The sequence below is a fragment of the Ictalurus punctatus genome, chromosome 9 (assembly GCF_001660625.3).
Source record: "Ictalurus punctatus breed USDA103 chromosome 9, Coco_2.0, whole genome shotgun sequence".
NCBI lineage: Eukaryota > Metazoa > Chordata > Actinopteri > Siluriformes > Ictaluridae > Ictalurus > Ictalurus punctatus.
In genome coordinates this window covers 31,254,306-31,266,805 of record NC_030424.2, presented here as the reverse complement: position 1 = coordinate 31,266,805, position 12,500 = coordinate 31,254,306, and the positions used below count along the sequence as shown (strand labels likewise).

General features: G+C 41.8%; 1 protein-coding gene across 2 annotated transcripts in view; it reads right to left on the bottom strand.

Annotated features, from left to right (window-relative positions):
• The window catches only part of pcgf5a (polycomb group ring finger 5a), a 10,328-nt gene extending 5,721 nt beyond the window's left edge, over positions 1-4,607 (bottom strand). The window contains exons 1-6 of one of the 2 annotated variants that reach the window (XM_053682836.1): positions 4,488-4,607; positions 1,642-1,883; positions 1,047-1,143; positions 890-945; positions 688-747; positions 233-384 (exon numbers count right to left, since the gene is read on the bottom strand). In XM_053682836.1, coding sequence (XP_053538811.1) covers positions 233-384; positions 688-747; positions 890-945; positions 1,047-1,143; positions 1,642-1,753 — 477 coding nt within the window. In that variant the 5' untranslated portion in view covers positions 1,754-1,883; positions 4,488-4,607. Of the gene's footprint in view, positions 1-232; positions 385-687; positions 748-889; positions 946-1,046; positions 1,144-1,641; positions 1,884-4,479 lie in introns of both variants that reach the window. The other variant, XM_053682837.1, reaches the window with a different exon arrangement.
• Positions 4,608-12,500: the final 7,893 nt, after the last annotated feature.

Genomic DNA, 12,500 nt, shown 5'->3' with positions numbered 1-12,500 from the left:
TAATAATAAACCACTCTGATTAATTCAAGCACTTTGCATGAACTCTAACGTGGAATTCACAGTAAAAGAAAATAAAAATACGAAATCCAGTCAAACTCAAGTCTGGGTTAATGCGTGAAATAAAGATAAAATATGAAATATTAAATAAATATAACAAACAGTTCCAGTCCACTTATTCATGCTCCTGCGCTCTACTCTCGATCCGTCTTGATCTGAAATAAGCCACACCCACCTTCACTGTGCTCTCTCCTGATTGGCCGTTGTTCCTCAGGCAGTCGAGGCAGACGGCGATCTGTGGGTCGTTCCTGTGATAATCCCCTCCTTCACCTTCCTCTCTGTCCTCCTCTTCCTCACTCACACGAGACCTTTTAGCCCTCGGACCTTCTACAACACACACACACACACACACACACACACACGTAACACTACAGATCATTTAAAGAGAGCTGTGTTTATGTTTCCTACTGAAAGAGCCTGAATAAATTACAGGAGGGGTGCCAATAGTTTCAAGCACCCACGGAAATGATATTGTGCACACCGAATTTAATGGACCATCATTTCCTCCAATGAGAACGAAAAATGATATTATTATCATTATTATTATTATTATTATTATATCACTGACTGGGACACCGCACGTGTGTGTGTGTGTGTGTGTGTGTGTGTGTGTGTGTGTGTGTTTCTTACCGTCCCCATTAGCTCTGGATTTATTTTTCCTCCAGAAATCCATTTCCTGTTGTTCCTCCTCTGCTCAGTAATCATAGTAGTAAATGTTTAATAAAACACATGTCATTTACTGACCAATTACACACACACACACACACACACACACACACACACCTTTAGATCTTTTTAAAACAGTGTAAAATATATCTGTGTGTGTTCTCACTCTCTCTCAGACCAGGAACCAGCTTAAAGATGATTTCCTCCAACGTTTTATCCAACCTTAACAGAGAAAGGTCAAATATGAGAAACAAAGAACTAACGAGAGAGATATAAAGGTGTGTGTGTGTGTGTGTGTGTGTGTGTGTGTGTGTGTGTGTTACCTCAGCATTTCTAGAGGATTGGTTTCATGGACTTGAATGCCACATTCAGGACACTCGTTGCTCTCCTCAAAGTGTTGGACGATGCAGCTCTTACAGACTGGACACACACACACATGCGCGCGCACACACACATACACACACACACACACGATTATTAATCATTATTAATCATTATTTCTGATCATCTCAGCAGTTCAGCATGAAGACTCGGCCCGATGTGACACTTTCAGGTGCAATTATGTCGCATTTAAAAACTCTGCATAATGTCTACCAAACATACTGAACGAGAGGTTTATACGTCACACACACACACACACACACACACGCGCACACACACACGCACACACACACACACACGCGCGCGCACACAGACGCACACACACACGCACACACACACACGCAAAATGAAGCTCTGTCCTTCATACACGTGCTCCTTCCACACAGCGAACGAACGTGAAATGCAGCCAGTGATGCGTTCCGTACAGCACTGTACACCTGCCAATCGTTCAGGATTTAGCCGATTCCTCGGAACGCCAGGTTTATTTAAGTACATGGTCATCGTGTCGTAAAGTTCAAAGGTCATAAGGTCACTCACAGGTGTGGAGGCACTCGGTGACCGCGGTGGGTTTGATCAGGTAACCCCGGCACACGGAGCAGGTGATGTAGCGATTAAAGTCCCTGACCAGGTGCCTCCTCTGGCTCGCCATCTTCAGCAGAAGGTCAGAGGTCAGGGGTCAAAAACAAGCGCTGGGTCGCCATGGAGACAGCAGCGCGTCGCCGGACCGAGGCAGTCGCCGCATCCTGCTCGCGCTCGACGTGATCGCGGTCTCCTAAAATCTGCGGCGTGATCAAAGTTAGAGTTTTAAACGCTCTCAAATGATCAAGAGAATAAAGAAAAGAAAAAACAAATCTCTCATCTCTCTCGCTCTCTCTCTCACACACACACACACACACACACACACACACACACACACACTTAAATCAGATTCTCAAGAAGCGAAAGCAGATTTGCGGAAAGTCCTGTCTCACTGCTGGAGCGTTCATGTGTGGGTTTACTGACAATACCTTCTGGATTATTCTAAACAAAACCACTTGTTACCCCACACACACTCACACACACTCACACACACACACACACACACACACTCACACACAGAAACTGAAAAACTACTAAGATCTCAGAATCACTGAGTCATTATTACTCCCACAGTTTCCATTTCATTCAGAATCGCCTCTTCACAGTAACAGTACACATACAGAGTCTTGAAGACTGACTGAAGGACCTTCTCCTGCACCGACAGTAATGCGTGTGTGGACAATCTGGACCAATCAGCTACAGCGCATGTGTTTGGACTGGGGGAGGAAACTGGAGAGCGTGGAGGAAACCGCCGAAGCGCAGGGAGAACATGCAAGCTCAGTGCACGCAGGGCGGAGATGGGAATCCGACCCAAAACCCTGGAGGTGTGACCACTAAACCAGTGCTGGTCCTAGACCTCTGGGGACCGCAAGCACAACCTGGTCAGGGGGCCCCACAAAATGTCCCCCACCCCTTCTTCTGTTCTTTCAGAGCAGTTTCACCGTCAACAAACACCATACAGCACACTAATGTTGATTTCAGACTTATATTTAAGGTTCACTGATAATATTAACAATCAACGAAACAAATATGGCAAATTATGAAAAAAATAAAACTAAATAATAATAATAATTAGAAGAAGAAGAAGAAGAAGAAGGTTTTGATTACTGATGACATCACAGTGGACTACTGTTGAATCTGTTGATCTGGACCGACCGGAGCGTCGTTTTTAATGAATCCACTGCACGGTTTGTCGAGACTAAAACATTACAAATAATACAAAACTTTATGTTCTTGTTCTTTTGCTTCACGCTCTCGGCAGCTTTTCTTTCTTTTTTTCTGCTCCTGACGGACAGCTTCGTTTGGAAGCCGCAGTCGTATCAAAACACATGTTGATATCGATATTCCTGCCGCACTGAGCGTGATGTCCGAGTCCGAAACAGCGATGAAATGAAATGTATCATCATGTATTTATTTATTTTTTAAAGAAATTTCCACATGACTCCTCTAAAGCTGAATCCGCATTTATATTTGAGTGCTGTAAAAAAATATTTACTGACGGGAAATAATATACGAGATGAAGGGGGCCCCCTGGTGGTTCGGGGTCATATGTAACTTGCGTACTGTAGTTTGTGTTTAGGGAGGACCGGCACTGCAGCAAACCGCCGCGTCCAAGAAACAGACCAGGTCTAAACCAGGAAACAAGCAGCTCAGGAAAACAACAGAAAATAATCTCACTTCAATCCTAAACTCGGTTTACTGTGTGTGTGTGTGTGTGTGTGTGTGTGTGTGTGGAGTTTCACACGTTCTCCCCGTGTCTGTGAGCGCTTCGTCCAGGGTTCTCCGGGCTCCTCCCACCTCCCAGAAACATGGCAGTAGATGGATGGGCTACGCTACATCAAAACCCCCGGAGGTGTGATTACCGTGGGAACGAGTGTGTGATGACTGGCATCCTATACAGGCTTTACACTCACCTCACACACAAAGTTCCCGGATTCACGACCACTCTGACCGGGATAAAGTGCTTACCGACGATGACGGAACACACACACACACACACACACATACATTTGTATTTTGTATATTGCTCATGATGATCACAGCACACATCATAAATAATCTCTAGACTCAAGTTATTATCAGAGTAAAACTTTTACACTAATTCATTATATACTGACTCAACAGGGAGCTAAATATTCCGTCGCCCCGCCCCCCATGACGTCACACTAAACCTATCTAAGCTGTTTTATGTAATAGCGTGCATGTATATAGTGCTTCAGTTCTGTGTGTGTGTGTGTGTGTGTGTGTCCAAGCTACGTCATCTCAACAGAACCTTCATGTGACGTCATTCTGACAGCCGCGCAGTATGCACGCGGGGCAGAAGCTGACGGCGTGAGCTCGTTCTCGCGCACCACGGAGTTATCGGTTCGGTTACGGTGTGTGTGGGTGTGTGTGTGTGTGTGGACCGTTAACGCCTCACTAACAGGTTACGTCACATTAGAATGTCAGCGCGCGAAGCGGACACGCGCGAAACGCGGTTTCCCTCGTCACACATGCGCGCGCGCACATTCTGTCGCTATACTATAGCTATATTACCAGTGACGTCACCGATCACCTTAAAAGGTGGTGTGGGGGTCTGTTCGGGTTTTGTTTTGGACCGCGTTCCGGTTATTTCTAACCGCGAGCAAAACTTTGCGCGCGCACGCGCACACACACACACACACACACACACACACACACACACACACTTCCATGCCCTAAAATAAAATCAGCAACAACTAGCAAAAAAAACAAAAACAAAAAAACGATATAACGGAAGTGCACGTTCATTCCCACGCGCTCCTCGGATCTACTCACGTACTCACCGGTGCTCCCTCGTGCCGCCGTTAATGACGCACGCGAGTTTTGAAGGCGGTACAAAACGGAGCGGCTGAAGCGGTGCAGCTCGCGCAGGAAGCGGAGAGGCGGGGTCAGGCTTGTTCACGCTCTCACCCCCCCAACCCCGAGCGCGCGCGCAGCTTGTTATTATTATTATTACTATCATTATTATTCTTATTTACTGTGTAAAAAATAATATAAATATAATGTGTACAGTTATTTAAACAAAAACCATAGGTACATTTTTTTAATGATCATCATCAACTACACTAATAATAATAATAATAATAATAATAATAATAATAATAATAAAGGCTCATATGTGCTGTTTATTTATTTACATTATAATAAACAGACATTTATTGGGGCTTTTACCTGCTGCGCCTCCCGCAGGTCACTCTGTAGGTGTACAGTTACTGACTGTGATGTTCCAGGAGTTCCTCAGGGGGAAGTACTCGCTTCAGTTCTGTTCTGTTTAAAGAAAGGAAATAACAGCTGTGTGTAGCGTGTAATATCCAGGTCCTGATGAGATGAAGGAGAGTTTCTCCTGAAGACGCAGTCTGTTTTTCGGATATAATATAAACATCACAGATTTACAAACGAAAGCATCTTCATGATGTAACGAGCGCGTAATAAAACACATGATTTCCCACTGAAAAACTCCCGGTGTCTCGGTCTCCGGCGTCCTCGTTAATGTTAGCGTGAAGACGCAGAAGCGAAACGAAGCCTAAATGAAAAATCGTGGTGTGTAGGAGGTCAAAGGTCATTTAGGTGATGACTCCGTAATCAACAAGTAATGTATATGCAATTTATTAAAGAAATAAATGAATAAACACTCGCTGATTATTTAAATGATCTAATTTACAAATGTGAATAAACTTTACTGAGCAAATTCACAAAGCTGACGTACTGGAGGGGGGATGAGGGGATGGGGGGGGGGGGTACAGACGCATCAGAAATCTTACTTCCTTTAGTTTTAATGTATTATTATTAAATGTAATTCTGAATATTCGCTGTTTATAAATGCAAATAATTCGTGAAGAATATTCATTTGTTTAATATATTTTAAATACCACAAGAAAGATGCAAAGGATCACCTTTAAATCTTTATCCTCATTAAAAAAAATGACTGTAACTATTACTAAGCATGAATATGCAAATTAGGAAACGCCCTCATGTCCCAAAAAAGACTAAAAACAGCCAAGGATCACCTCTTTACTTCTTCTTTTTTTTAAAATGCCTTATTACAAATCTCCTGTAACTTTGAATATGCACGGATATGCAAATGAGGAAGCAATGTCATGTACCAAAATTGACCAAAAAATGCCCAAGGATAATCTCTTTCATTAAAATACCCGTATTGATGAATATGCATTGAATATGCAAATTAGGAAAAGCCCTAATGTACTAAGAAAAGAAAAAAAAATGACCAAGAAGCATCTCTACACTTTTATCCTGATTAAAATGTCTCTATCGATGAATATGCAAATTCCCTTATTTCCCAAGGATCTTTACCTTTAATCTCATAAAAAATTTGTATCTCTCTCTCTCTCTCTCTCTCTCTCTCTCTCTCTCTCTCTCTCTCTCAAGGATCATCTCTTTTCTTTTATCCTCGTTTAAGTGTCTGTATCTATGAAAATTTATGAATATGCAAATTAAGGAATGCCCCCATATCCTCTTGATCTCTAACAGTCTTTACTGATCACGTCATCATCCTCTCACCAGTTTATGATTTATAATCAATTTAATGTTACCATGGTAACCATCATCTGGGCTTCAGCTATGTTAGCATGTTCTTTGGCTAAAAGTATGGGTACCGTGTACAGTAGTCCTCCTCTAATTTTATATTATATATGATTGGTTCAAAGCCATGGAGTGTTTATTTTGTGACGTCACCAACCAAAATTGGCATTGTACGAAGCCCCGCCCACAAATCAGTATTATACAGAAGTGCCATGTCATCAGAATCAGCATGTAAGAGGAGGTTAAACGTTGAAACACCACGCTGTCATGTTTAATACGTTTAGTCTTTGAACTTGACCAACACTTATATGTAAACTCAACGGTTGCTATGGCAATTTTAATGACAACGCGAAGAAATTTGAGAACAACGCGTCTGGCTCCATCATTGTTATGATTATAGACGATCAGGTTCATAAGTATTTGGACAGTGACACAATTTGGGTAATCTTGCTTGCCCCTGTACACCACCACACTGGATTTGAAATGAAGCAATCAAGATGTTGATTGAAGTGTCGACTTTCAGCTTTAATTCAAGGGGTTTAACAAACAATATTACATTAACCGTTTAGGAATTACAGACATTTTTTTACATTTTCACTGGAAAAACTAACAATTATATAAATTAGGAATATTTTTAATACTTAGATGCAAATCCTTTGCAGTCAAGGTCTGGAACCCATGGACATCACCAAATGCACAGTTTCCTCCCTTGAGATACTTTACCAGGCCTTCAGTTGCTGCTTGCTTGTGGGTCTTTATGCCTTCAGTTTTGTCTTCAGTAAGTAAGGTCGAGGTCATCAGACATTTAAGAACATTGAATTTCTTTGCCTTAAGAAGCTCTTGGGTTGCTTTCCCGGTATGTTTTGGGTCATAATCCATCCGTACTGTGAAGCGCTGATCTATCAGTTTTGCAGCATTTGACAGAATCTGAGCAGAAACTATAGCTCTATACACTTCAGAAGTCATCCTGCTCCTTCTATCAGCAGTCACATCATCAATAAACACCACTGAGAGAGTTCCACTGGCAGCCGTACATCCCCACGCCATAACACTGCCTCCACCAGGTTTGACAGATAATGTGGTATGCTTTAGATCATGAGCTCTTCCTTTCCTTCCCCATACTCTTCTCTTCCCATCATCCTAGTACAAGTTCATCTTGTTTCAGAACTGGTCAGTCTTTTTTTTTTAGAGCTTTTTTTAACAAGTCTAATCTAGCCTTTCTGTCCTTATGTTCCCAGAGCTTTGCATCTTGAGGTAATTACATTCATGAAGGTGTCATTTTATTGTTGACTTTGACAATGATACACCTACCTCCTCCAGAGTGTTCCTGACTTGGCTAGATGTTCTGAAGTGGTTTTTCTTCAACAAGGAAATAATTCATCAAGGAATCATCCACTTTAGTGGTCTTCCGTGGTCTTCCGGGCCTTTTGGTGTCGCTGATCTCGCCGGTGTTTTCCTTCTTTTTAAGAATGTACCAGATTGTTGATTTGGCCACTCCTAAAGTTTCTGCTGTCTCTCTGATAGGTCTGATTAGGTTCTTTTCCAGCCTAATGATGGCCTCCTTCACTTGCACTAACATCTCTTTGGACCGCATATCAAGAGTTCCCATGAACAGCTACCAAATTCAATGCTTGGAATTAACTGCAGACCTTTTATTTGCCATGAAACAACGAGGACACAGGACGTACCTGGCCGTGAAAATTGCTGATCGTGAATTGTCCAGTTACTTTTGAGCCTGTGTAAAATGGCTGTAATTCCTAAACGGTTAATGCAATGTTTTTGTTAAACCACTTAAATTAAAGCTGAAGGTCTACACTTCAATCACATCCTGACTTCATTTCACATCCAGTACATACAGATACAGATACATATACAGATACAGATACAGATACAGATATAGATACTGAGGAAACAAAATATTTCTGATAAGTCTGCGTTTAATTTCCATATCATTATACCATTTATTTATTTATTCATGGTTACAAATGACTCACTATATGTTTAAGAGTTTCCCTCGATCAGTATGTGATCCAATGTAAATGTGTGTGTGTGTGTGTGTGTGTGTGTGTGTGTGTGTGTGTGTGTGTGTGTGTGTGTGTGTGTGTGTGTGTTTCCACCTGTTCCTCAGTGTGTGTGCTTTTATGTGTGCACATGTGTTACATACCCCGGCAGAGAACCACAAAAACAGACTGGAGTCCAAATGTCCGTATCAGAATGTGTGTGTGTGTGTGTGTGTGTGTGTGTGTGTGTGTGTGTGTGTGTGTGTGTGTGTGTGTGTGTATTTGTGGTATTTTAAAGTCTAAAGTTATTCTGGTGTGGTGCCGAGCTTCTGTCTCGGTTTGATAATCATCATCACAGCCATAAATAATAAAATCAGCTGCCACACACACACACACACACACATACACACACACACACACACAAACATACATACACACACACACACACACACACACACACACACACGCACACACAGGAGTTCGTCTGTTGATTTTGACGAAGACGTTTCCATTTCCGCCTCCATTATGGAGAACACAAACCGGGACTCGCCTTGCGCGCGATTTGGATTATAGAGAGGAAACTTGCACAGCAAGAAACTTGCACTAAGCACTAAAATGGCTTAGTGGTTAGCACATTCGTCTCACACCTCCAGGGTCGGGGGTTTGAGTCCCACTGTGGCCCTGTGTGTGGGGTTTGCATGTTCCCTCCGGGTACTCTGGTTTCCTCCCCCAGTCCAAAGACATGCATGGTAGGCTGATTGGCGTGTCCAAAGTGTCTGTAGTGTATGAGTGGGTGTATGAATCACTGCGCCTGGGGGCCATCTTCAGTCGTCTTGAAAGGCGGTCACCGGGAAGTGAGAGTGAGGCCGATGCTGCGCAAGTCTTGCTCACGACACACACACAGTTCGTCTGTCGGTTTCGACGCAGACTGAAGTTTCCATTCTCCGTTATGGAGAACACAAACTGGAACTCGACTTGCACGTGAATTGGATTAAAGTGAGACTTACGCAGCATCGGCCTCACTCTGCACTCTACACACACGTCTCTAACAATGACTGCATATGTCTATGTTAGATAATGTTCAAGTGTCTACATAGACCTGTTGTCAATTAACTTAATTAGTTAGAAAATCTTCCTCCAGCTGTTTCTTTTTACTAACACTTACATGTCCAGCCTTTTCTTGCCCCCCCCCCCCCCCCCAACTTTTTTGAGACGAGTTGCGGCCATGAAATTCAACATTACCTTATTTTTTTGCTTAAAATGGTACATTTCCAGTTTAAACATCTGATATGTTTTCTACGTTCTGTCGTGAATAACAATCGCATTTTACACAGCGTCCCAACTTTTTTGGAATTGGGGATGTAAACAAACAAAATGGCTGTGTTTCGAATGTGTGAATTTACGTTTAGTCGGGGTTTTCCCAAACACTAGCTTAAAAAATGGAATTAGCTAACTACACTTCAGATAAAGATACTGTAGCTACGAAATGAAAGCTAATCAAAATTCCCTGTAGTGTGTATTTTTATATATTTATGTATATTACAGACCATAGAAATAACAAAAATGTCCCCTAAACACTGCCTTCTTCAGACAACCAACAAAAAAATACGCGACTTTCACGACAGAAAAGGTTTAGCAACTTTGCTAAAACATTTACCTCAGGTTTTGTTTGCTCTTTTGTATGCTAGCTGCTAATTAGCCAGCAAGGTACTCTTTTGTTTATGTTGTAGCTAGCTAAAGAGTGTGTGATGACGTGAAGCTAAAGCTGCGTTATCTCTAATGTAGACTATATGTAACTCACACACACACACACACACACACACACACACACACAGACACACACACACACACGGTAGCTGTGTTTAATTATTTTTGCCAGACAGTCATTAACACAGCTCTGCCGTTCATCTATCAGTCACCGCTGAACACACACTTCATTACACCCAGCCGAGTTTAACCGCCACTGCGGGATTCACACTGCTATTAATAAGCTAAACAAGCTCAGCGGCTAATACCTAAACACCGGCTAACACCTCAGCACGACAACACCGCGGTTACACACCTCGTCATTCCTACACACTGCAAACATAATTATTCAAAACGATCCTCCGACTCAAGCAGGGTTCATCAGTGTTCCATCGGGCTAATAATTAAATAAATAAACTCCTGTAACACTCAACACGACCCAACCCAACACGACGTGACTGACGAGCTGTAATACAGTGTTTTAATTCACAAACTCGTGGTGTTGAGAGAAATGAACCCGTGTAACACTTCGTTCTACTTCGACTGAAATAAAGACTTCATTACCGGGGACCTGGAATACAGTGTTTAACTAGAAACCACATGTGGGGTCGAATAAATAAATAAACACCCGTAAGACTTATTTCTAGTTGGACTCGAATAAACACTGCATCATTAAGGCGCTGTGATACGATGTTCTTATCATGATCAAATAAATAAACACCTGTAACTTCCATTTTGTAGTTGGACTGAAATAAACACGGCGTTAATGAGGAGCTCTAATACAGTGTTTAATTAGCACACACACACACACACGCACACACGGTGTTCAAAGTGGTGGTGGTCACGTTGAATTCACCTAGTGTTAAATAAACAGGTACAGTAGTGTTGAAGTGTAACGTTTGGCCAGCTGGAGAGTTAATTCAATACTGTAAGCGTTCATAAACGCACTTAATTCAGCACCATCGGTATTTATTCAGCGTAATCGGCATCGGAAGTGTTTATTCAGTACGGCACGAGTTTGTTTCAAGCCGTAAGAGTTTAAACACTTCACTAAAAAAAAAAAAAAAAAAAAAAAAACCCACAGTGAACTCATTCACACTGTACAGTACTGAATTTAACATACTATTGGTGGCGTCTTCAAAACAATTACTTAATGTATCTTATTAAGCAAATTAAGTGTCGATGCGTTGTATATGTAGAGTTCATTTCAAGGCTAAAGAGTTTAAACACTACACACTCATTCAAAACACTGGCAGTGTCCATGGTGTTGGATAAACACCAATAATACTGAGTTAATGCTCAGGGTTTGTATGAAGGTCTACAGTGAACTCATAGCATGCTGAATTAACACTGGACAGTGCTGATTGTGTTGAACAAACACCGACGGTGCTGAATTAAACACTGTAAACGTTCAACCGCTAAGCATTCATCCAGTACCGCTGGTGTTTATTCAGCACAACCAGCCTTGTAGTTTCAGTGTTAATTTAATGTGACACGAGTTCAACACTAGAGGTTCATTTAACACCAGGAAGTAATACCGCACTTCCTGCTAAACACCGCACTTCACATCTGCTTAGTGTTCTTATTCGGACACCGAGCATTTTAAGGCTTTAAAACACAAAAACTCTATTTTTTATTTTATTATTATCTGTGAGTAAGGAAATGTGTGTGTGTGTGTGTGTGTGTGTGTGTGTGTGTGTGTGTGTGTGTGTGTGTGTGTGTTACCCATAACGCACTGCATATGCACGTACCTCAGGTTTAACACTTTTTTTCCCCTCTCTCTTTTACATGCTTGCCCAAACTCATTTTAGTTCAGGGGCCACATTCAGCCTAATTAGATGTCCAGTGGGCCGGGCCAGTAAAATCATAGCATAATTACCTATAAATAACAATAAGTCCATGTTTTTCCTTTTGTTTTCGTGCAAAGACGTGCAAGTACGTTAGGAAAATCTTCATATTTAATGAAATATCCTTTTACAAAACACACCATGAACAGCCTCAGATTTCTTCAGACAAACATGTGCAATTTGCTTCTGATTCTCATTTACATGTGTGCGTTACAGCTGGTCAGTGTTTGTACAAATGCAAAAAAAACTTAAAGTCACAGGTATCTGGAACTGAAAAATGTAGTATTGCACTTTAAAATGTTTGGCATTGCATGAACGATAGGATTCCACCAAACAAACTCCTGTAGTGAAGCTGTTGATTAACGTTAATTTGCACATTTTTTCACTATTACCCATTCATCTCTGGGAATAAATATGAAGCGGTCCATCTTTCTTGGAGAACTCTACACTATCCACTTTTCTCCTTTTTGACAAAGACATTTTGTCTCATGAGGCTGTGGGGGTGAGTAGAAAATAGGGTAGACTACACTGTTATACAAGCAGCAGAAGGCGCGTTGCTGCCATCTGCTGTTCGGTCTGAGTCCCAGAGTGTGCCGCGTCTTCTACGTTGACTAGAACAGTGCGCCCCTAGCGGATAATTTAGGAATAGCATTTTATTAATAAC